The sequence below is a fragment of the Nicotiana attenuata genome, unplaced genomic scaffold (assembly GCF_001879085.1).
Source record: "Nicotiana attenuata strain UT unplaced genomic scaffold, NIATTr2, whole genome shotgun sequence".
NCBI lineage: Eukaryota > Viridiplantae > Streptophyta > Magnoliopsida > Solanales > Solanaceae > Nicotiana > Nicotiana attenuata.
Window position 1 is genome coordinate 58,568 of NW_017674100.1, and position 26,126 is coordinate 84,693.

Genomic DNA, 26,126 nt, shown 5'->3' on the forward strand with positions numbered 1-26,126 from the left:
TGAAAGTAAGAAATTCTGAAATATTACAATATAAAGCTATAATCAGCGATTCAGCACATAAAACGATGAAACAACAACAATACCAGGACAATTAAGACAATTAGGTATAAATGCATGAATGCAATGCAATGCACATGACCGTTGCGGCGCGCAGCCCGATCCATTTGGGTACCCGCGCTCACTGTGGGGGTTCAGACTCCGGAGGGGCTCCTACATCCCAAGCGCAATATTATTGTAACATTCGCTGCGGCGTGCAGCCCGATCCACACTCAGTCCAGGTATATATATGCATGCAAGCCAATCGGGCACAGTCAAATTATTCATTTTAGTGTCAATTATTAGGAATTTTAGAGCTAAGTGTTTAAACCTTTATTTATTTACTAACCATCGAGGCAGTGTCTAACTCAGGACTGATATCATGAAATATGCTAAGCATCATGAAAGCAGTGATAAGGATCCCTGAAGGATGCAAATGATAGGCACAAAGCCCCAAACACATTCATAAAATCCAAGTAGGATGATTACCAAACAATTTCTAGTCAAGAACACAGTACGAACATCAATCGGAACGGACTAGGTCAAAATCCCAGTCACAATCGACCCCTCACTCGTCATAGAGTACGTGTCTCGCCTCAATATAGCGTCACAATGTGATATACCGGGGTTTCAAACCCTCAGGTCATCATCTACATCTATTACTCACATCAAGCCGGCCACAAGTCTAGCTCGCTATGCCTTTGCCTTTCGAATCAACCTCTTCGCACGCCGAATCTGATTAAAACCACAATGAATACATTACAATAGGCTAAAGAAACACAACCCACTCGAAAAGACTCGAAAAACACCAAAATTCACGAAGTTGGCAAAACCCGAGCCCCGGGCCCACTTCTCGAAAAATTACGAAATTTACATCACTGGATTCCTCGTCTCGCCACGAGTCTAAACATACCAATTTTACCCAAAATCGGAGTTCGTTTGACCCTCCAAATTCCATTTTTACATCCTAATTTCTCAAGCCCTAACTTACCTCATTTTGATGAATTTCCACTGATTTCTATGATAAATTTACCATAAACTCGAGTAATTAAAGCCAAGGAACTTACCTCCGCTCGATTCTCAGTCAAAACCCTCGAAAATTTCTTGCAAAGCTCTTAAGAAGGTTAACAATGGAGGAAATAACGAATGGGATCGCGGTTAAAATAATATAAAAACCCCTCTCCGACGCCCAGGTTTTTTCCCTTCGCGAAGCGCGGTCAACACCCCCGCGTTCGCATTGAACAAATTCGTTGACCAAAATATTACCCTACGCGAACGCGATACTACAAACGCGAACGCGATAGTCCAGCTTACCCTCCTACGCGAACGCGATAACTCCGCATGCGAACGCCGATGAACAAACTAGGCTGGGCCCCCAAGCCCTTCTACGCGAACGCGAGGCCTTCCCACGCGATCGCGATGGTCCTAAGATTTTACTTCCGCGAACGCGTGCCTACAGACGCGAACGCGAAGACCAATTTTGGTCTGCAACAGCTGGGCAATTTTCTGCAACATTTTCAAAGTTCAAAACCTCCGTTAGCCATCCGAAATCATCCCGAGGCCCCCGGACCTCAACCAAAGGCACCAACACATCCTAAAACCTTATTCAATCTTGTTCCAATCCTCAAAACACATCAAACAACGCTAAAACCATCAAATCACATCGGATTCAAGCCTAAGTTTCTTAAAAACCTCCGAATTGCACATTCGATCAAAAACCCGACCTACACACCTCCGAATGACCTGAAACTTTGCAAACATATCCAAAATCACCTAACGAAGCTACTGCAACTCTCGGAATTCCATTCCGACCCTCGGATCAAATTCTCACCCATCCACCAGAATTCGCCAAAATGCCAACTTTGCCAATTCAAGCCTAATTCTACTCCGGACCTCCGAAATCACTTCCGATCGCACTCCTAAGTCAAAATCACCTCCCGAAGCTAACCGAATCACCGGAATTCACATCCGAGCCTTCTAACTAATAAGTCAACGGTTCGGTTGACTTTTCCAAACCAAACCTTCCTTAAAGAGACTAAGTGTCTCATTTCCTATCCAAACCAATTCAATTAGACTCTAACTCACCATATATATATATATATATATATATATATATATATATGTATGTATGTATGTATGTATAAAAATATTCCCACTCTATTTGGGAAGTAGTTTCAAGTTGGAGTTTTAAAATTATTTTAAAATAAAAAATAAAATAAAGAAATAAAAAAACGTTCAATTCAAATAGGGGCGTAGTTTCTTCGTAATATAGTAGTCTATATAATTATCTATTTTATTATATATATATAAAATAAGTAAATAATTGTATAATGCCAAGTGTTATAACCATAAGACGACCAGTATAGATTTTTAGGACAAAGCACCAACAAAGTTAGAGTTTTAAAATGATTTTATAATAAAAAATTAAATTAAGAAAATAAAAATTGCCAATTCAAATTGGGAATTAGTTTCAAGTTGGAGTTTTAAGACAAAATAAACTTATTTTCTAACTAAAAAAACCTTTTGAATTTTAAATTTTGAATTAATTTGTTATTCTATTTGAACGATATAAATATAGATATCTTATAATTAGCTATGGTAAAAAAATAAAAAAATAAAAATCAAATACCCATTCAATTTGGGGAGTAGTTTCAAGTTGGAGTTTATAAATTATTTATACAAAAAAATTAGATGTAACAAAAAGAGAAAAAATATATATATTAAGAAAACTATGCATTCAAATTAGTAGTTTCAAGTTAGAGTTTCAAAATTATTTTACAATAAAACACGAAAATAAAAATAAAATAAAATTGCCAATACTAATTGGGGAGTAGTTTCAAGTTGGAGTTTAAAAACAAGATAAACTACATTTATAACTAAAAAACCTTTTGGATTTTTAAATTTAAAATTAATTGGTTACTCTATTTGAATTAAAAAATATAGATATCTTATAATTTGCTACAATAAGAAAAACAAAAAAACTAACCATTCAAATTGGGGAGTAGCTTCAAGTCGGAGTTATAGAAATTTTAAAAAACAAAACTGCCATTTAAAATTGGGGAATAGTTTTAACTTGGACTTTTAAAATTATTTTAAAATAATTAAAAATAAAAAAATAAAAAAAGTTTCAATATACGATGCATTTGCTGCAAATTTTAATTACACACACACACACACACATTTAAATTAAAATTAATTGTACATATTGGTAATTTTTTATTAAAATAATAAAAGGCTTATGTCTTTATACTTTTGATAAACTTAAAATTACTATAATTTAGTAAAAAAATATTACTTTATTTAAATTTTCTGTAAATTTCAAAATAAGAAAAATAATCAAATATTACAGTGGAAAAGAATGTACGAAAAGAACGGGATAAAAACAATTTTATGATATTTATAGACCTAATTAATAAATAACAAATAAATAAATAACACTCAATAAAATTATTGATAAATTTAGACAATTGAATATTTTTAAATAGTATAACATAAGTTTTTTTAAATTTATTTTTGAGTAATAAATATATATCTATATTATAAAAAAGAGAAGTAATTCAAAATATAAAAATAATTGACCAATTAATAAATAGTCATATTAATAAATGAATAGTACTAGTACTTGCTAATTTAATACTAATAATAAAGAGTAGTAAGGAACAAATAATTTATTTGATAACTATTTAATGTGTATTCTTTTGTTTTGTATAGATCTTTTTATATTTGTGTACACTACATGAAATAATAAAACAATAACTAATATTTATTAAATATTTTAATATATTAGGTCATAACTTTATAAGAATAATATTCTATTAAATTATCCGTGGGTTCGTACATTATATTAGGATGGGTAAGAATGATCCAAACATAAAACTTAGCCGCCCCAATTCCTTTATCTCTGAAGAACAACGGACAAACCCCATCTCTCACTCTCATTCTCACTCTCACTCTTACACACACCATACTCATAGACTCGCTTCACCATCTGCAGTTTCGTTATTGAGATTTGAAATCGAGGGTAGCTAAGAAACACAAGAGCAGCAGTTGAAAAATACTCCAAATGCCTAAAAATGCTAGTTTAGATCTGTAGCTTCAAAGAGCTATTTGGTTTTCTGTTGATTTGTTGGTTAAACTCTCAAATTGCTGCCGAGTGCTGCTGATTCACTTCATTGCTGATTTTCTATAGCCTGTATTTGGCAAATCCCGATCATTTCTCTGCATCCTAGGTACATATCCCAAACTCTATATGTAAATTCTGGAATTCTAGTAAAATGATTGCTTATCAGCTCCATTTGTTTTCAATCTGTAAAATCGCTGTTGCTAGTTATAATTGCTAGTCCCTGTTTGATCTAATGAATATGTTACTTGTTACTTTATGATTATGATTTCCATGATATGATCCTTTGTTCCTTACTTCAAATCATTTTGGCATTCAAATTACTGAATTAAACACGTTCCCTGCCAATTTGGAATCAAATAAATATGTGCCATATATATATATATATCTTATGTTGATGCGTTATGTATGTACATGATTAATTTAATGACTGCATAAAGAGTGACTGGACTTTGAAAGGCAGTTGTAAACTTACAGTTTAAGCGAAGGCTAGAAATCTCATGGTCATTACTGTAAAAGATTTGGTGTGAGGTTTATGGTTTGACTTTCTTTCACCTTTTGTTGAACTCAAAGTATATTAGTTGCTGTTGGATAAAGAATTTTGACGTAACAGTTTTGCATATGTTTATATCACATGATATGGGTGTGTAACATTTGTGACTATGTGTGAAAACTGCTTGTATTTAGTCAAAGTCGTGGATTGGTCCCTGTAAATTCCATTTCCCCTATGGCCTGTTAAGTTTTCTTCCTGAAAGTGCAGTTGATGAATTGATTCACTGCTTGAAATGGAGTCCTTACACTATATTAGCATTTGATTCCTTGAAACAGTAGTGAGGGTGAAGTATGTTAACTCTTGAATGGGGTAATTTCCTAATGATTCAACATGTGAAGGGCGATCCTTTTGTTTTTTCCAAAATCGGTTCACTTTAATCTCCAGTAATGACTCGATGGTTTATAGCTTCAAATATTATTTTTTCTTAACTTCTCCACAAAACTACAAAAGAAATTATTTTGATAAAGTTTGAAAAAAAATAAACTCTTTTAAGACAACCAAACCCTTTTTTTTGTGTTTTGTTGATTTTTTTCTATTTTTTTTTTTAAAAAGTTTCTTTTTTTCTAAAAAAACATTTTTGTTACTCTTTTTTGAAAATCAAATCTCTTAATTCCTCGGTCCATCAGTTGCTCGCCGTCTCTGCTCCGTCTGCTCTATGTCTCTGCTTTTCTACAGAGGTTCTCTTTTTCTCCTCTTCATATTAATTCCTGTCGTGTTCTAAAATTTGCTAAAATCTTGTTCGTCAAAGGTGCTAACTTAAGACTCTAAACATGAGCTTAATCTTTTCTTTTTTGTGGGGGTTGTGGGAGGGGGGGGGGATTATATACTACCGAGTTTAAACGTGCGCCAATGGCCCTCGAGGATTTGTGGCTTATAGAAAAAACTGAGCTTATTCTTTTTAGTTACTAACATAAAACGTTCAAATCTTAGATCGTTCTGAATTAGCTTAAAATTTTAGTTAAGGTGTTGAACAGTTGAACAAATAAAGAAGTGATTGGAATTACTAGTGTGGGCGGCGTTCATTATGATTGCGTGATTGAACTTTGGTTGAAACTAGTATTGCTTTTATCATTTGATGGACCGATACAAGAATCTAGCATCATCTTTTTGCAGTGCAATTTTCGCCTAGGGTTTATAAGTTGCTAAGTTCACTAATTAAATGGAAAGCTATGACTGACATGTGTCCAGTGGTTTGGGGTGGGGGGTGGGGTGGGAAGAAGACACTAGTATAGCAATATTGTAACTGATTTAAATAAGAGAAGCTTCTTGGTTTCAAATTCATGCTGAAGTAACTTGATACATGGTTCTTGCACATGTTTTTCTATTTAATTTTTGACAGTACATATTCTAAGCATGTCTTGTCTTATATTTTCAGATTTAGCATTCTTTTTGTTCTGTCAACATACACTTCAAGTGTTTGGAGCTGTATTACTCTACAAACAAGACTATAGTGGGACTTGACTATGTTTCTGACAAGCAATGTCCACACGCGCTCTTTTGCATGTGAGTGCGTTTTCTCTATCCCAAGTGAACTCCCAACGTCTCTTTTCCGTGGAGTATGCTGTAAAGTTGTTGAAAAAGTTAGCTGATGATGGGAACTTCAAGTTGGGAAAAGTTGTTCATGCACTTCTTGTTGTTTCTAGTCATGCCTCAGAAGACCACACAATTCAGAATAATTGTCTCATTAATCTCTACTCGAGGTGTGGACAACTTGCTGTTGCTCGGCGGGTGTTTGACAGATTGAGTCAACGAAATGTAGCTTCTTGGAGCATTTTAATGGCAGGGTATTTGCACAATGGGTATGCTTGGGAAGTAACCAAATTGTTCAAAGACATGATTTCAGTGGATAAAATATTCCCAAATGAGTATGTCTTGTCTACTGTACTTTCGTCTTGTTCTAGCGGTCGTTTGCTACACGAAGGGCGGCAGTGTCATGCGTTAGTGTTGAAATCAGGATTAATGTTTCACCAATATGTGAAGAATGCTCTTTTATCCTTGTATACAATGTCTTCAGATATGGAAGGGGTTCTGGAAACCTTGAAGTCTGTTCCTGGATTAGACATCATTACTTATAATTCTGTACTGAAGGGGTTCTTGGATCATGGGTATACAAGTGAAGCATTGGATGTTTTCTCAAGGATGTTGGCTGACGGCTCCGCGGGGGATAGTGTCAGTTACGTGAACATATTTGGTCTTTGTGCTCGCCTCAAGGATTTGAAGTTGGGTAAACAAGTTCACTGCAGAATGCTGAAGTCTGGTCTTCAGCTTGATGTGTTTCTAAGTAGTGCAATCGTGGACATGTACGGAAAGTGTGGTGAAATTTCAGGTGCAAGATATATTTTTGATTCGTATCCTAACCATAATGTGGTGTCTTGGACGGCAATCTTGGCTGCAAATTTCCAAAATGAATGCTTTGAGGAAGCCCTGAAACTGTTCTTACGAATGGAATTTCAGGATGTTGTGCCAAATGAATACACATTCGCAGTGTTGTTGAATTCCTGTGCGGGTCTATCAGCACTTGGTTGCGGGAAAACATTACATGCACGTGTTGAGAAGAGAGGACATGGAGCTTTTGTTGTAGTTGGGAATGCTTTGATCAATATGTATTTTAGGAGTGGCCATATCGAAGCCGCTAGGGCCTTGTTTTCAAACATGATATCTCGAGATACTGTTACTTGGAATATGATAATATCAGGTTTCTCTCATCATGGGCTTGGTGAGGAAGCATTGGATGTGTTTCAGCACATGTTAGCCGTCGAAGAGCAACCAAACTATGTAACCTTTGTCGGGGTTCTTTTGGCTTGTGGACATTTGGGTAGAATAGAAGAAGGATTTTACTACTTGCAGCATCTAATGAGGGACATCGGCCTTGAACCTGGGTTAGAGCACTATACCTGTGTTGTTGGGCTCCTAGGTAAAGCTGGAAAACTTGATGAGGCTGAGAATTTCATGAGGTCGACGCCAATCACATGGGATGTCGTTGCCTGGCGTACGTTGCTTAATGCTTGTAATGTCCACCGCAATTATGATTTAGGAAAGAGAGTAGCAGAGCATTTGTTGCAATTGAATCCCAACGATGTGGGAACCTATATCCTGTTGTCCAATATGCATGCCAAGGTGAAAAGGTGGGATGGAGTAGCAAAGATACGGAAGCTATTAAGAGAAAGGAACATAAAGAAAGAACCTGGATTGAGCTGGACTGAAATAAGAAATGAAACTCATGTGTTTGTTTCTGATGACACTCAACACCCAGAGACGGCTCAAATCCATGAGAAGGTGAGAAAATTGTTGGCTGATATAAAACCGTTGGGTTATGTTCCAGACACAACTTCTGTCTTGCATGATGTCGAGCAAGAACAACAAGAAGGTTATCTTAGTTACCACAGCGAAAAGCTGGCTGTAGCATATGCTCTCATGAAAACACCATCCCAAGCGCCAATTCATGTTATTAAGAATCTCAGAATATGTGATGATTGCCATTCTGCTTTGAAGCTTATCTCAAAGGTCACAATGAGAATGATAGTTGTAAGAGATGTCAATCGGTTCCACAGCTTTCAAGATGGGTCCTGTTCCTGTGCAGATTACTGGTGAGAAATACAAGATTGACATATAGTGTCTTACAAGGTGTCAAAGGAGAATTTTGCATGTTGCTATGTGTGATTGGTAAAGAAGCTCACATAATCATATTCTCAGCCAACCAGAGGTAGTGAGTTTGAACAAAGCTTTTTTAACCACCTATTCATCATATAGTAAGTTTGTTTCTAGTTTCGAAAGTACCAGTAATATTTATAGCATCGGAATATACAAGCTAAAAAGAATTGATTATTAAAGCAGCAAAGTGCATCATCTAGTATGAAATGTTAAAATGTAAGCGAAGGATCTGCTATAGCTGACTAGACATATAAATATATATGTGACTACCTTCTTTCCTTATGTTAGCCATTCTTCCTATCTCAATGGAGATCAGGAAGTTGCAGATGAAGCTTAATGCTAAAAGTATGAAAAGGGAAACAGTCCAGTTTAATAGAATTCTTGAATTCTCCCCACAGATTAACAATCTGCTTCCAGACAGCAATTCCACTAGGGGAATCCACCGGTTTAGCATCACAAAAACCCTTTTTCAAATACTTAGTGATAATAAGTAATAACTGTTTCCATAAAGCAGCTTTCCCATCGTTAAGCCTCCACAACCATTTACATGGCAAGCCTCTGTTATATTCTAGTATCCTCACCCCAAGTCAACCTCCTTTTTTCATATTTTGATTTTTTGCTACCTAAGCAAATGCAATTTTCTAATTTCAGCATTACCATCCTATAAGAAATTATTTCTAAGACTGTTTATTCTCTTCTCCACCTTCACTCGAATAGGCAAAAGTTACATTAAAAAGGTTGGTATACCTTAGAGTGATGTTCGGAGAAATTGGAGGGCATGGTTATGTATTTTTCTTGAAGGCATCCACTTCTTTTATGTGTACGCTGTATCTTATGACTGAGGTTTTCTTATTTCTGTCAGTTTTTGGGGTGTAAGCACTTAAAGAACAATTAATGTGTCGCATGCGTGCTCCCTATGTGCACCTCTAGTAAACGTGAATGGAAATAAAAATGCGATCATTCAGTCTCTGTTTCTGAGGGAGGATTATAAATTGCGTGAAGGTTGTCGGCATTTTCCTTAACTGTCTTCATTTCTGTTCTTTTTTTGACGACTGAGCAAAAAACGGCTTTCAGTTCTATTTTTACAAGTTTTCCTGCAGGTTCCTGAGTGAGCTGCAGCCGCTGCTGCACTGCACGTGTTCTAGCTGGACTACCTCCCCATCAGAGACATGCTCTGTCATCAAGCTCAGAGGAATTGAGCTCTATATATGGGAGCAAACAGCCTGGTCAAGTTGTCGAGGAGCTGGAGGAAGAATTCTATTAAGAGGTTTCACCTTCTGCATTTTAATAAATATTTTAGTTGCGTGTCTTTCTGTTCTGTACGTTCTCTAGTGGATCATTGGTATAGTATGATGATGATCCTAATACAGATTTCATTGATGTGATAATATTTGGCCTTTGCTAATGAGCCAAATGAAAGTCGTTGTATACCTCATTTCTTATATATTGGCAAGATCTGCATCAATCTTTGCACGAGTACTATTGGAGTAGTTACCAGGCTTATGATCTGTAATTCCCCGACTTCTTCTTCCCCAGGATTTATGTAACAAAGCTCTTTCCATGAACTTTAAACAGGGTTAGCGCTATCAGTCTCTATAAGTTGTCATGCTGTTGTTGCTTGTAGTTTGATTGCTATTGGATAATTACCTCTAATTTTCTTCTCATGATGCAAGTTTTTGATTTTTCTTTGCGTTCTTAGTCAAAATTCTTCCATCAGCTCAATCCAGACTTCGCTCTTTTGAAAGTATTACCTGCACACTTAACATTTGTTGAGAAACCAGTGTTTATGAATTGTAGACAAGAAATGCCAATCGTGGGTGGACTTTCTACTAATTACAGTTTGGTGTGGGTGTAGACTGAAAGGATTGGCCTGCATGTTAGGCTATTACTTCTGTCAGCAAACAACTCATGTCTTTTATTAGTTCTTTCATCAAGATTGTTCTGTTAATGAACCTAGCTTTCATTCGTGTGAAAGCTGCAGCGTATGCATGGGTTTTTGTCTTTCTACATGGAAAGGATCTTTGAGTACAACATACATCTTGATTCCTGGCCATGTTATTTACTTGTTATCTTCCTCCATTGCCAATCTGTTGGAGATCTATTTTTTATTCCCTTAGTCGCTTCAACTTTTATTTTCTTTTCTTCCCCTTAGTTGTCTCCGTACTTGAGCATTTGCAATCCATATCACTCCAATTCTCGTGATGGTTCCTGGGATATCTACATGTAGGAATTTGATCCTGTCGGACATATTCTGGAGCATATTCCTTCTGAAGATGGTGAACTAGCTTACTTGGAAGAACAGGTACTTGCAATTCTTTCTTTTTGGTGCTGAGGGAGAATTCTTTATTTGATTTGCCATATGCTTGTCATTGTACAAGTTTAATTGTTGTTTGTTATGTTTAACTGTATATCAATTAGCAAGAGAGTATTTTGTTTTAAGATATAAGAATTGTTATCCTCTTTATGCTTTATGAAGAATCTGAAAGTTATTACTTCCGCTGCAAATATGTACCCTATATCTGCATCAGATTACTTTGTTGGCAAAGAAACAGTCACCTTTAATTGTTGGCTGATAAAAAGAAGGTGGTGCTTGATCTATGTTGGGTTCAATAGGCTCATGGCAATACACACTAGTTTTAGATCCAGTGATCCAGCCAATTATGCCTTGGGTAATGATACATTCCAGTACAGATCCACAAAAATATAGGCATAACCGTCCTCATGCCCCTCAAAGTTCTGGTTCAACGGTGAAGGGGATACATCGTGGGATGGGTGGTAGTCGCACGTCACGAGTTTGAATCCTGGTTGGGGACCAAGTCTAGTATTTAAGTGGAGAACGGTAGAGGGGGCCATTATCCCCCGAAATTTGAAGCTGGAAAACGAATTTCTTGGTAAAAAAAAAAAGAATAATCGCCGTCATTTGGATGTTAAAATGTCCCATTGAGTTGTTTAGACATTTCCTTTTGCAAGTGGATTGTGGCAAAAATCATTTGGGTTATTTGGCAATTTTGTGGGGATTCCATATTCAGTCAGTTAATGTTTAACGGACAAAATGGTGGCACAATGAATGGTAAACTTCTCTTGCAAGGTGTTTTATTGACTATTCTATGGCGCATTTGGATTTTAGATAGAGTGTAAGCCCAGAACTCTCCCTTTTTTTAAGATAAGGAGTGTAAGCTCAGATCTCTTCTCGAGTGGTCTCTTTCGCAGCAAGATGCTTGGGTACAACAGTCTTCCTCCATTCTTTGTGTGTAAAGCAATTTACCACTTGCATAATGTTTCTCTTACAATCTTCCACAAGATTTGGGGAACTTTGTTATTCGACGTGGATTGATCATTGATGACATGTACTCATCTTTTATTCCTTTCATATCAATTTGAGTTGTTTTTTCTTATTAAAGAAAGAAGAATAACGGTCAAAGGGACATGGCTCTAAACTGTCCACTCTCTTGGCGCTACTCTCTTTACTGTATATATACTTGATGTAAGTTGGATAGTCAACATAAATGTGCAGTCCAGCTCATTGGTTTAAGCAAGCTTTATACTCGTATTATTTTTGAGTATTTTGACTAGTAAAGTATTTTAACATTTTACTTAAAGCGTAGTCCCATCTCAACAAAAAATCAGAGTGAAAAATGATATTTTGTGAAAACTGGAGAAGGCGGACTAGAAATGAGTTCTATTCTCGTTTGTATTTCTTCTCTATGTTTGGGGGCCCCAAGCATGTTGAAGATTGTTTCTTATGCAATTTGTTATTTGTCTGCATGCCAAGAGGGTAAGCTTGGAAGTATGCTACTAATATTTTGCTATTGGTGTATGTGGTAGTATACTAGTTGAATATTCCACTCTATCTTTGATCTTGTACTAGTTTTTTAACATTTATTTGTTGTAAAAAATAATTAATATTATTTGTTGTACGACTTGGTAATCTGCAATGACGTAAAGGAGCTTGTTTTCCTCGATTTTTGCCTTTATTATATGGAATTGAATCCATTTCTTTTTTCAGCTTCTTTCCTATTTTGTCACCAATTCTCGTTTCATCGGAAAAGCAACTCATAGTAGAAACAAACATAGGGACCACATTTTATAATTGGCTTTGTCATGGATAAAAGATCCCCAGAACTTTTTACCAGTATGCTTTTATGAGACATGTATCAACTGTATAAATGAATGCTTCATTACTAAAAAAATTAATTCTGCTTTGTATTAAACTGTAGGCTGCTCTAGATTAGCACAGCTGGACAGAATTTCTGAACGCTTGTCACGCCATGTCATGGAGCATTATGAAGTAATGGGTAAGAGATGTTCTTGGTGCCGTTTTCTTGAATCTACTGGAACCATTTAGACTTACTTATGCATGCCTTTGTACAAGTATTATGCAGAACTGCTTGCTTGACAGCCCCAGGTGTGGGGGATGAGAGTTGTAATAAAGGGTAAAATATTTTCATGTTTGTGATTGATTTCAGTTTTACGAGAAGTGGCAATGCTTTTGGTTGAGATTTGATAAAGTAGCATGTGTATAGAAGAATTACCCTATAAATTTGATCGGTACTTCTCTTACTCGGAAGAATGACCTGTGGAAATTCATGACATAAAAGATATGGACTATTGCGGTATGTCTAAGAAATTTGTTAGACCCTCAATTTACATGTAATTTTTTGTTATTTGTATAAAAAAGAAATTGTTCAAGCTTTTACTTGCCTGTGAGTTAGTCACATTTCTACAGAGCCATCAGTCAAAGCTCAATCTTAACTCGCATCATTCGTATTTGATTTGTTAAGTCTTATAATGACATTAGTGGAGAGTTGTGCTTGATAATCTCTATACTCAACCTCAAATTCGTGAAAATGTTCATCATCTGGGGTGCTCGTGTAGTGTTTGGAGAAATATTGATTGGTTATGCAGCCTAACTCATGTACGCATGTTTTATACGAAGTCATTTAAGTCAGATTTAGTAATTTGATCATTAGAGACCCTTCATTAGAGTTATCCTGCATGTGTTTTTGCACCCTCAGCATGATAAGATATTAAGCTAGCGTTTGGGCATAGATTCCCAAATTTGTTTTGAAAAATCTGATTTGGATGAAGTTTGGTTTGAAGATGAAAATGTGTTTGGACATCAGTTTTCAAAACATACTTCCCAAATTTATTTTGGAAAAAACATGAAACATGACTTATACCCACAAGTTCTAAAAACTATCACAAATACCCAACAGTACCATTATCAATAACATTCATTATATTATCGCAAACCATAGTCCTGAACATAAATAAATTTGGTACAAAATTATCATTTTTATAATGAACTACATGATACCCTATCAAATGACCGAGAAGACGAAGCAACATTGTTACAAAATAATAAATGGTGGGCTCTTTTATAAAATACAAAAGTTTGGGGCAATTTTTAAAAAATGTAATAGTAGTATTTTGCCCCAAAACCAGCTATTGAGTTGGTTTTGGGATTTTGCCAAAATGTAGGCAAATTCTATGACCAAACATGTGTTTGCCAAATAAAACCCAAATTTATTTGGCAAAATCTATGGCCAAACTGGTCCTAAATATCTTTTCAATACAGGCTCTCAAGATGATGCCAGAAAAGGAGAATTGGCGGAGACAACAGAAGTAGTAAGCTTTGCTGGGCTGGTTGGTGATGGAGCAGCTTTGATAGTTTCATCTGAAACCTCTCCCAATGCTCAACTGCCACGTAAATCTGTACATCCTATACAAACTGACTCGAAGAGGAATGGATTTTCATGTTGGCTTACGGGTGGAAACCCGTTTCTGCCTAAACTAAATGGTAGTTCGAAGGAATACTTGGGACTCTTGTTTGCTTAATGGATCTGCAACGCAAGAAAGTGGAAACTCCAATGAAGATTCTTTTGATAAGAGTTCTTCTTTGACAAACAGTGACGTAAATCATGTCAAGGGGAATGCTTCTTTATCTGAAGATGAAAATGAAGATCTTCATGCTGATTTTATGACGAAGATAGCCAATTACCTAGCCGGATTGCTAAACCTGGTCATTCAAGAAATCGCTCTTCGCATTGGAACAATGAACAAATAAAAGCACAAACAGGATCATCACTTAGCCTCCTGAGGTATATACTGGTCATACTTGGATATGCTGATGATGATGGTGATGAATTCTGTCAAGCTGAACATAAATGCAACACAGGTCATTGGATAAATATGCGAGGTTGATTCAGAAGTTAGAGATTGTTAATGTTGAGTTCTTTAAGGTACTTTTATTGCCTTTAGATGACATTGATCTCCAATAAATATTCATTCTGCCTGGTGATTTTCTTTTGTATTCTTCTCTTCTTTCTTCTTCTTGAATATAATTTCCTCAACAGGGGTTTTGCCAATTGTTTGGGACTTCTTTCACTTTGTCTTTGAGACCTTTGGTCAGCAAAGTACTCATCCTAGTGGAAAGGCTGTGTCTGACACTCTGTCGTGTAAGTAATTTTATTCATTCACTTCCTCCCATAGTTTCAAAGGAATTAATAAATATCCATCTTTTATTGCATTTTTATAAATCTTTTTCTCCTCCATTCAATTTTCTTGTAAGATATTAAATATTTGGGAAAAGGTCCAAAATTGTCCCTCTACTATGGTATATAGTTTAAATTTGTCCCCCGTTGTACTTTTCGTTCAGATCCACCCCTACCGTTAATAAACTTTCTAGAATTGCCCTTAACTCTAACGTCCCTCCATCGTGGCACCCAATCATTCTATTAATTTGTCCATGTCAGCTGCCATTTCAGCAAGTCCCACACACTAAAAGTCACAGAAAATAATTTTTTACTCTTTCTTTTCTTTCTTTCACTTTTTTCCCCTCTTTTTCTATTTCTTCACGTTTTCATGTTCTTCTCCGGTGACCAAAATTTTCAAAGGAAAGCCATTTCTTTCCCTACTTTCTCAAAACCCAGATCTGATTTCAAGGTAAACAATAAGACAAAGAACCGACCAAATCTATACACCAAGATCCATGGAATCACATGCAAAAAACTATAGAAAATACTAAAAAATTTCAAAAATCTGATTTCAATATTGTTTTAAGTTTGAGTCTTTCAAGTTAAATATGGCCATATGCGTTTTTCTTTCTACCCAAATAAATCTGATCCATTAGATTTAAAAGTGGAGATTTAAGAGGTGTCTGATCCATAGAATTTTTTTTTTTTTGAAATTTAAGAAGTCTCATCTCCATTTTCGCATATGCTTTAATTTTTTACCTTTTATTTTTGTGCTGCTAAAGTCTTAAGCTCTCTAACTCTGGGTAGTTGATTTTATGTCATCTTAAGCTCTCTAACTCAGCTGGGTAGTTGATTTTATGTCATTTTCACCGAAATCTAGTATCACAAAATGTTACCGGTAAATTCTAATTTGGAAGGATCTGAGAAATTTGACCTACGTTTGTGTTTGCACATAAAAAGATGCATGGAGTTAGCATCAATGATGTTGTTAGGTTCTTTGTGTATGATGGGGCTGATATGTCTGTCGGGCTTAACAATGGCGGGAATTGGGAATTTTAAAGAGATGAAAGAAGACGATGAGGGTGGGTGTGTCCCATATTGCCATGTGTTTGGTTGTAGAATTCAATAAGCTCCGGGGAAAATTGGGTCCGGGTTATGGGTAAAAATCAGGGTCGGTTTTAATTCGAACCGGGTATTAAAATTGGGGGTGGGTTTAGTGTGTGGGACTTGCTGATATGGCAGCTAACATGGACAAATTAATAGAGGGATTGGGTGCCACGGTGGAGGGATGTTAGGGTTTAGGGCAATTCTAGAAAGTTTGTTAACGGTAGGGCTAGATCTGAACGAAAAGTATAACGGGGGACAAACTTAAACTATATACCATAGTAGAGGGGTAATTTTGGACCTTTTCCCTAAATATTTTGCCTGCCTTTTGTCCTTTATAAAGCCCTGTTTCTCTTATAGTCCCCAGATAGGCTTAAGACTGCATTATCACGAATAACACAGGATTGTGACCAATGGATGAAACCCCAGTCTCAATCATTTTCCTCCTTTCCTCCCTCCAGAAGGGGAGCCTTGGCGTAACTGGTAAGGTTGCTGCCATGTGACCAGGAGGTCATAGATTTAAGCCGTGGAAACAGCCACTTGCAGAAATACAGGGTAAGGCTGTGTACAATAGACCCTTGTGGTCCGACCCTTCCCCGGCCTCCCGCATAGCGGGAGCTTTAGTGCACCGGGCTGCCCTTTTGCCTCCCTCCAGCTCAAGCACATCATTTTCTCACATGGATGTCACTCCTACTAGCCTGCCAAGTTACTTAACTGGTGCATCCCTGGGACTGAAGGTACTTCTGTACAAAAGTTATGGTTTGTGGGATGTTTTTTTTCCTAATGTCTGGTCCACTTCTTAGATAATTGAACTGGTACTGGTATTGCTACTTGCTTGGTCAATTGAGATGGTACTTGCTCTCTGACCTTTCTCCTCAGTTCTTGCTAGACAAGTGGGTTGGGATGTTCTTGGAGAATACAAAAATGAGCTTATAATTTCATCTCCATCTTAAAGCCCCATGATCAAGTTGGGTCCAATATTTGGCGTGTCTTGATATGTATGCTTTACCTTTCTTCCTCTTATGTGTTTAAACTACTACAGGCTTCATTTTACCTTGAACCGTCAAATGGACGGCAACGAATACTGATGTGTTAAAATCTACTCCCTTCATTTGTGTAGTCCTTTCCTCATAAAGAGCTCTAAATCATGAAAGGTTATTGGTTAGGAATCAGAGCTATATAAATAAATGGTTATAAGAAAATTAATATTTTCTTGGGAGAATACAACTAGTGAGCTTAAAGTTGAATTTTCCTAATTTCATATCCATCTTAAAGCTTCATGATCAAGTTGCTACCCGATATTTGGCATGTCTTGATATCAATGCTTCACCTTACTGCTGGCTTCATTTTACCTAGATTTATTTCATTTCGATTAACACAGAAATCCTGATTATCATTCACATGAGTGTGGGAAGGTTCTTTTTTCAAATTATTGTAAAGAACAATATACCAACTAAACAACCATAAAAACCACATCCTTCGATTCAGTAGAATTACAAGGAGAAAGGAAGAGTTTCTCTACTTGTCTTGATGCTTTTTTCCCCACAAGGGTCCTATCCTAACTTCTTCACAGGAAAACATTTTTGGGGAAACAAACTTAGAAAATGATTAAGGTAGAGGCAGACCACCACTCACCGAAACAATGGCGCATTTTCTCTTGTATATCCAAGCAATTCTAGTGTCTAGTTTTCAAATTCCAACTTCGGAATTCATTTCAAATACTAATTGACTGTATCTTATATAGTCAATTTGTGATAGATTTCCTCAGTTGCATAGATTCTATGGACTGATACCTGTTGCTTCATCTGTGAGTTATGTGCATTTTTCAATCTGTATCCTTATAAAATTCCTGCCATGTTTCTTCTTTTCGCCTTCTGAACAGAATTAGCTATAACATGATGGCATTGTAATTAGGTGTTCATATGTGCACAAACTTATTGAGTTCATAAATTGTTTATGTTTGTGTTTGTTTGATCAAGCTGGAAACACAGTTGCCAGTATCTTACGATCAGTGGCGGAGACATGTTTAATGCCAAGGGGGTTCAAAAAAAGAAAAAAGTTCAAAAGGTTGAGGCTGGTGGGAATAGAACCATTGACCTTACAAAGGTTTTGAACCCCCTTGACCACTAAGCTATACTTTTGGGCCGTGTCAAGGGAGTTCAAAACATAATATATAGAGTAAAAAATAAATTTTGCCTTAAATATACCGTGTAATTTTTCGGCGAAGGGGTGCGGGTGAACACCCTTCCGCCCCTGCTTACGATATGCACTGTAATGCATTACTGATTGTATCATTTGACGTATCGTTCCAATTTGTATCTTATTATTTCTGTACTTATCTTAAAATTCTTGTACAATATAATTCAGGTTATGCCAACTGAGAATGAAATGTTCTGCAAAAATAATCGGGTGGGCAGTTTTCAAAGTGAAGACTTGATTCACATGACTTCTGTCTAGTTTTCAGGGAGGATATCTAAGCTGTCACTGATGCTTGGATGCTGAGAATCTCTTCAAAGATGACTTTTTTGGGTATAACATTCGATATGCGTAGGACCATTAAATGGGAAAGCGCCTTCCTACCAGGAACTTCTTCATTCATAGCGCTTCCTACCAGGAACTTCTTTATTCATGACTAAAACTCGAGACCTTTGGTTAAGGATGAAGCGATTCCATTCATCCTACAATGTCCCTTGGTGGTAAAAGAGTAGATGCCAACTAGGAAAAATATGAGCTCAATGCTTCATCTAAGGGCGTTTTCCTATGATGTAACAGGAGTGGAAAACATTCTCTTTAGAAAAATATTTTACTTGAGGCAACAATTTTGGAGACAATTTCTTTGTGTTGGATGACTCAAGGATAAGTCTAGTTATTTACTTTGGACATATTATTTTAGAGAATCTCATTTTAGGTGAAGATCTTTACATAAATTAGGTCTAGGATTTGAAGTTAGTGAAGGTAAATAAAGACATTAAGTGTTCGTCTCAACTATTAAAATTTGTTAATATAGTCAAATTGTACAATACAAAGTTTCTTCTAAACATCTTTATTTAATTAATCTCGATTCATAGATGTTTATATGTATTAAGATAAGAATTTTGAAATTTGTTCTTAAATGTTGTCTAATATTTTCAGACTATTAAATCACTTAAAAGTTAGTTACATGTAACCTTCTATAACAAGCTTTGATCGGTGATAAGCAAGATATCGTATTAAAATCTTTCAAAATGGTAAAGTTCAACCTTTTAAATTATAATTATAAATAAAATAAATTTGCTGATATATAGAAATAAGTAGTTACTCATCCAATCGCTTAATTAAAAATAATCGATAAATCTATAATTTATATAATTCATGTATAATATATATATATATAATCATGTATAATAATATGTAATCAAATATGAACTGGACAAGAAAAGTAAATAGTGATTCCAACCGCCACTTGTCTAAAGATCCCTTTTTTTTTTCTCACTCAATAAAACTGAAAAGTTCGCTGGTGCAAGAAGCACAAGGTCCAAGATTCGGTAAATAATCACATACCTCTATCTTTCTCCACTTAAATACTAGTCAATGACCGGGTTTAACCCCATAACATGCGCGTAACGCACACACCACGGATAACGCTCATGCCACTAGACTAGTAGAACCCTAATAAAACAAAGATTTTAGGATAAAGAAAGAAAGTAACAAGTCCATCATTTACCATATTTATGGTTTTCTCCGGTCAAACCACCAGCAATACCTGTTTTGGAAATTTTCATTTTTGGCAAGTGCCACAAAATCATTGCATCCACAATTTAGAAGCCATGAAAAGAGGACAAAAAGCAACCGCCATAAGCTTCTTCAAGTCTACATGGTTAAAACAATTTAGAGTTCTTTTTCTTATTTCCACCAAGTGAAGTTGGGAGTGGCCCAGAACTGGCAACCAACTTGTAAAATATCATTTGTGAGTTAAATCTACTTATCCACCAAGCCGGCTTGGTTCTTAACTCTGCGAGCACATTCTGCAAAATTTTGAACCACATTAGCACAATTTAGGGGATCCTTTTCGTGTTCCTTGTAGCATTTCACACAAGCATCTCTCTCGTCCACGCAGGGGATAGGCTTTTTATTCGGAAGCTTGAACTCCTTATCGTGCAGATCCTTCGCCTTTTGTGTCACTTCTTGCAACATATTTTCCTCCTGTTTCTGCAACCTCTCCAAAACCTTCTCACTCTCTTTGAGGACAGATCGAATAGCATCTAATTCCGCGATTGCAGGTTGAGGTTGAGGCGGGACTGGCATGAATAAAGGAGGCTGAACAGGCCATCCTGTAGCAGCAGGCCCCTTCACTACGTCAGGATCACTAGAGATTGGCTTCTGATGCACATTAGCCTGCGCTGTTTTGTTCTCTCTTTGTATCTTTGTTTTTGGCTTCCTTGTTTTTTTCTTCAGTTTTTCACCATCATCAGCAAGTTGTTTGACTAAATTGCTGCTGATCTGTATAGTGAATGATTCACCCATGGCGACAGCAACTCTTCACAAGTATCTGAAATCAATCCATTAAGCATATAAAATGACAACTTGAAGCAATATGAGAAAATTTGCATCTCAATAAAGGCAAGGCAACATAATATTAAAAATTTGCAGCAGTAAATCATACAGATTCAACATGACATACTTCTGGAACACTTCCTCTTCTTTTCTTATGTTAAAGTTTTCATTACGAAGAGAGTAACTAGCCGATCAATATAAGTGCAGGATCGTTCAAACCCAGTGTCACCAGATTGCAGCATTGATTCATGTATATGTATGTATAAAGAGTCTTAAACAAACGCTAGACAACAAAATCTTTAAAATATATATATATATATATATATATATATATATATATATCTAACAACATTTACTAATAAGAAAGACCAAGCACATGCAAAAGTAAATATGATAGGCCACTGAAGAAACAGGGAAATCTAATTGATTCAGTTAGAAATAATAAAGTAGTAAGGAGACTCTTCAGCTCCACTTCACAGTAGATAAAACGGGATATAGGAAAGAATGTCACCAACAAGAAATCATAACCCAAAACAAATATGTTCTAAACTGAAATGGGAGGTCAGAGTTGTAAGCAGAATAAAAACAATCTAACAACAAAAGTGAACATACAGTGTAACTAAATGCATAGATGGATCTCAGGAAAATGGCAAACAGAAATGCAAACTTAAGGGTATTTTTCCTTCGGGTGGATGTTTTTCAGTGGTGACAGGAAACATGCAAAGAACTAGGGAGGTCAACTTTTTGTTTGGACGGAGGCATGGGAACCAAAGAGGAAAAACTGAGGCAAAGGAAACTAATACATTCCTATGTGCTTCTTATGTACAGAGACTAGGGAGAATGTCAACCATCTCATGATCCACTCAAAGTTAAACTCGAATAACAAGAGTGGCTAAAAAGAATTCAGGTATACTGAAGAGTTGGAGAACACGCGTAGGAGATGTAGAAGAGACAGAGCTTGCAACAAGCAGCGACCACATGGAAAGAGAGAAATTTGTGAATGTCAATAGAATAATTGCAAATGATTTTGCTGCTTTTGTCTATTTTGGAGCACATATGGCAAATCCATTCGAACAAATCAATAAGATGAAACTCTTCTTAGGATTTGGTGTATACCTCTTGATAATGAACCATCTAGTATTAAGAAATAAAGGGAAACAAATAAAGGAATTACCACCATACAAGGTCAGCTGATCGTCCACTGGTTAATGTGTGCCCATTTGATCAACTAAAACAATTGGATATCTTAAAAGGAAAAGTCCCACCAGAAATAAGATTGAACTGAATTATGGTAGTATGACATTCAAAGAGAAAGGGTACTTCATATCCATCAACCAGCCATTTCATTTTCGTTTATTCAGCAATCAAAAGTGCCAAGGGTTACTGGAACTTTAAGCTTAAAGCACATAATGTCTGAGCAGTTATATATCATGCACGGAAAAGAACAGCTATAAACACAAACGACAATTAGATGGGTATACGAATTGCCAAAAAGATTAGTGAAGTGAATACATAACAACCATCAAATGAACAAAATGCAAACATGTTTGCAATTTAAGGAATTAATCTGACATAAGATAGAACGAAAGGAGCTTATGAGTTATGACATACAACTATTAAATGAAATTGGGTCATTTCTTGGAATATCATGGGCACCCAGATGCAAACAGAGTCACGAATGTTATGGTGAATATTTTTTATTTTTTTATAATCGAGAAATCCTCGAGGACTAATGGCATCGGCCCGCCCCTCTATCTTCTCTACTAACTTAAATACTAGGCTTTTATCTATGGCAGAGTTGGAACCTATGGTGTGAACATAACCCACCCATCACACGCTGCACTCTTACCAATAGATCAAAGCCTCAGGGGCAAATCTTATGGTGCATAATGAACACAGACAACAAGAAAACATAGGTAATCCGAAGAAGCAAAAACAGCAGTGGGGGATCCATGTTAGAGGTCGAGGGAGCACAAAAGTATCAGTAGTTAGTCATCTAGATTTTCAAAAATTCAACTGAAAGACCAGGCATGGTAGACACCCAATTTCCCCTACTCTGTACTAGCAAAGGAGCACCTCCTGCACGGGGTAAGCCCGTCCTTTCTTTTTTGCTTATCGAGAAATCTGTCGGGGGCCAATTCTTAGGACCAAATACAACCTCCAAAACACGGGTATAATGGGCACGCCCCTCTACCCTTCCCACTTCAATAACAGCTTAATCCGCATGAAGCAAGCATCAAACTTGTGACCAAAGTCTCAATTCCCTCAACCTTTACCACTTGAACTAAGCCCATCTAGATTTTCAGATAGCTGATTCTTACTTCTTAAAGAAAACTTAGTATACCCATCACAAATTTGAGCAATTATAACTTTGAAAGTAAATAACCATAAAGTCCCAAGCTCAAATCCCAACGGAGACAAAAACACTAGACTATTTCTTCCCATCTAATTAACGAGTCATCGTGGACCGAGTTACCTGGTACCTAAATTGCTGGTGGGAGGTCGCAAGTATCCCATGGAATTAGTCGATGTGCGCGCGGATACCACGGTTATAAAAATCACATAAACTTGCAAAAATCACAAGGAACAATAATATCACAGCTGAGCAAACACAGCATTACAAACGAATTTACTAAATTTTGAGTTTTACCAATTAAATATCACTGATAAAAGGGAAAAGGGTTGTGCTTTAATTACAGAAATAGAAGCAAACGAAGCATTACAAATCAAAATTCACTGCCTTAACCCATTACCATTATTGCAACCAAAAAAAAGGATAAAAGTTTGGTCTAATTATATATGAAAATAAAGGGGAAAATATGTAGAAAAATGGATACGTACAGTTTTGATTCGGACAGGAAAACAGTGAGAAGATCCTGCGGTAATGAGATGGGGGAAGAGAGACTGTAGAGAGGAGATTTTGGCAAGAATTCTTACGCAAGAAAATGGATGAATTTGGGGCTCAAAGTTGTTTGTTTTTCATCCGGCCCGTTACATTAAATTTGGGCTTGGACTAATACCCTTCCATTCTAATGGGCTCAATCATATATTTATGAAAAAACTACCATCTATAACCCCTCAAAATTTTAATAGCCCATATTTTTCTCCACTGACAGAAGAGTAAAAATTGTATGGGATAGCCACTTTTTAAAGTGGTATTTACTTTTTATCCAGTATTTTGAATGCTTAATAATAGTAACCACTAGTCTATTAAAATTAATATGAAAAGGATGTGTTACCCTTTCTTTGGAAGGATCAAACTCGAAGGGATGATCAGAGTTCTCAAGCTGAAAAGTCTCCCTTCAATTCAATTGAAATCAGCTTTAAAATGCTTTAAAATAATAATAGGCATATATACATACATGTATATCTATATATTTGCATAGCTTACAGGAGAGAGAGAAGTAGACCAATGGGGATGAAAGTGAAAAGCAGTTAAACTCGATCACGAAATCTCACTGTATTCGTAAATATAAATAGGCAAGAGTAAAACATAGAGACATACTAGTATATAACTTTTTTTGTGAAAAGATACAAATAACGTTTGGTTATCTGCTACGTTATGGATCCTAAACTTACAGTTACAAGTTCAAAAGTTAAGGACACTTGGTCCTGAACTTCGAGTTCCAAGTTCAAAAGTTAAGGACACTTGGTCCTGAACTTAGAATTACAAGTTCAAAAGTTAAGGACACTTGGTCCTGAACTTAGACTAACAAGCTCAAAAGTTAAGGACAATAGGTCCTGAACTTACAGTTACAAGTTCAAAAGTTAAGGACAATAGGTCTTGAAGTCCTGAACTTAGACTAACAAGCTCAAAAGTTAAGGACAATAGGTCCTGAACTTAGGCTAAGAAGCCCAAAGTTAAGGACAATAGGTCCTAAACTTAGACTAACAAACTCAAAAGTTAAGGACACTTGGTCCTCAACTTACAGTTACAAGTTCAAAAGTTAAGGACATGTAGTCCTGAAGTTAAGTTCAAAAGCTAAGGACATGTAGTCCTGAAGTCCTCAACTTAGAATTCCAAGTTCAAAAGTTAAGGACATGTAGTCCTGAAGTCCTGAACTTAGAGTTACAAGTTCAAAAGTTAAGGACATGTAGTCCTGAAGTCCTGAACTTAGAGTTACAAGTTCAAAAGTTAAGAACATGAGGAGAAGGGTATTTTCGTCCGGGCAGTTAAAGTTTATTAAAGCATTGGCTAAAGACTAAAGACATTTTAAACAGTGGCTTAAAAGTAAATACATGTGTTATTAGTGGCTAACCGTGCACTTTCCCGACAGAAGATGGCCCTTCGGCCCAAACATATTACATCTAATAGCCCGCAATGTCTATTTTCTATATTTTTTGTATAGAGACAGTCTATTTTATATATTTGTTGTATAGTTACAGTCTATTTTGTATAATGACAGTCTATTTTATATATTTTTTGTACAATGACAGTCTATTTTGTATATTTTTGTATAGTCACAGTCTATCTTTTATATATTTTGTATAGTGATAATCTATTTAGTATATTTTTTGTATAATGAAAGTCTATTTGTATATATTTTGTATAGTGACAGTCTATTTTATATATATTTTGTACAGTGAAGACTATGCATGAGATAAAAAATTAAAGAGAATTGAGACCTAAAGTTAGAAGATCTGATCCTATTACCCCGAACCCCTTCATTCTTTTCAAAGCAGAGAGCATTAAACACAATTAGTAATGTGACGACCCAAAGGGTCATCACCTGTTTTCTCTTTCATTCTGTGCTTCCGAGGCCTTGAAAACCTTATTTTTACTTGCCTCGATTTGCGTGCGCAGTCCGGCGCGTAACCGGAAACCTTAAATATGAATTCTGTGTAAAAATTTATGAATTTTGATATTATTATGATTAAAGTTGACTTTGGTCAACATTTTGGGTAAACGGACCCAGACGGTCCCGGAGGGTCCGTAGAAAAATATGAGACTCGGGCATATGCCCAGAGTCGAATTCCGAGGTCGAGAGCCCGAGAAATGAATTTTTCTGTGAAATTGTTTTTCTGAAATTTATATGGAAATTTGAAATGAAAATGGATTAGAAAGCGTTGGTATCGGGCCCGTAGTTTGGTTCCGGCGCCCGGTACATGTCTTATATGTGGTTTAAGTGCTTCCTGTGAAATTTGGTTGAAATTGGACGTCATTTGACGTGTTTCGGACCTAAATATCAAAATAATGAAAGTTTATGAAGTTTGAAGAAAAAGTGATGATTTTTGAGGTTTGATTCCTCGTTTATGATGTTATTTTGGCGATTTGATCGCACAGTTAAGTTCGTAGGATGTTGTTGAGTTAGTGTGTGTGATTGGTTAGGAGCCCCGAGTGCTCGGGAGTATTTTCGGAGGTGTTCGGGGTGGTTTTGAACTTAGTGAAATTGCAGAAAAATCTGCACAGGTGCTCAGTAAATTCCTTCATCGCGTTCGCGATATCTCCTTCGCGTTCGTCAAGCTTCAGGTTCCTCTCTCCTTCGCGTTTGCATCCCTTCACCGCGATCGCGTAGAGTTATCGAGTTCTGAGGGCCCATCCCTCCTTCCTTCTTCGCGTTCGCGATGGCTGGACCGCGTTCGCGTAGGTCTCCAGCCCCTTCCCATCGTGTTCGCATACAGGCCAACGCGTTCGCGTAGGCCAAACTCCTTG

At 36.4% G+C, this 26,126-nt stretch overlaps 2 protein-coding genes across 10 annotated transcripts; one reads left to right on the forward strand and one right to left on the reverse strand.

Moving 5' to 3' along the window:
- Nucleotides 1-3,900: 3,900 nt before the first annotated feature.
- LOC109218008 (pentatricopeptide repeat-containing protein At5g39680) lies at nt 3,901-18,853 on the forward strand. 9 transcript variants are annotated; one of them, XM_019382321.1, is made up of 8 exons: nt 3,901-4,265; nt 6,085-9,627; nt 10,588-10,662; nt 12,578-12,655; nt 12,733-12,793; nt 13,939-14,602; nt 14,717-14,818; nt 18,308-18,853. In XM_019382321.1, the coding sequence occupies exon 2, from the start codon at nt 6,189-6,191 to the stop codon at nt 8,298-8,300; it is 2,112 nt and encodes a 703-aa protein (XP_019237866.1). In that variant the 5' UTR covers nt 3,901-4,265; nt 6,085-6,188; the 3' UTR covers nt 8,301-9,627; nt 10,588-10,662; nt 12,578-12,655; nt 12,733-12,793; nt 13,939-14,602; nt 14,717-14,818; nt 18,308-18,853. The 9 variants fall into 9 exon arrangements, with proteins under 9 accessions (XP_019237866.1, XP_019237861.1, XP_019237868.1 ...); XM_019382316.1 differs by lacking the exon at nt 12,733-12,793 and adding an exon at nt 12,827-12,973; XM_019382323.1 differs by lacking the exon at nt 12,733-12,793 and having other exon boundaries at nt 13,939-14,461; nt 14,539-14,602.
- Nucleotides 18,854-19,611: 758 nt separating this feature from the next.
- LOC109218009 lies at nt 19,612-23,428 on the reverse strand. The gene is made up of 2 exons (XM_019382325.1): nt 23,315-23,428; nt 19,612-20,468 (listed from the first exon to the last, which is right to left on the reverse strand). Exon 2 carries the CDS (start codon nt 20,441-20,443, stop codon nt 19,898-19,900), a length of 546 nt encoding a protein of 181 aa, XP_019237870.1. The 5' UTR covers nt 20,444-20,468; nt 23,315-23,428; the 3' UTR covers nt 19,612-19,897.
- Between the last annotated feature and the right edge of the window lie 2,698 nt (nt 23,429-26,126).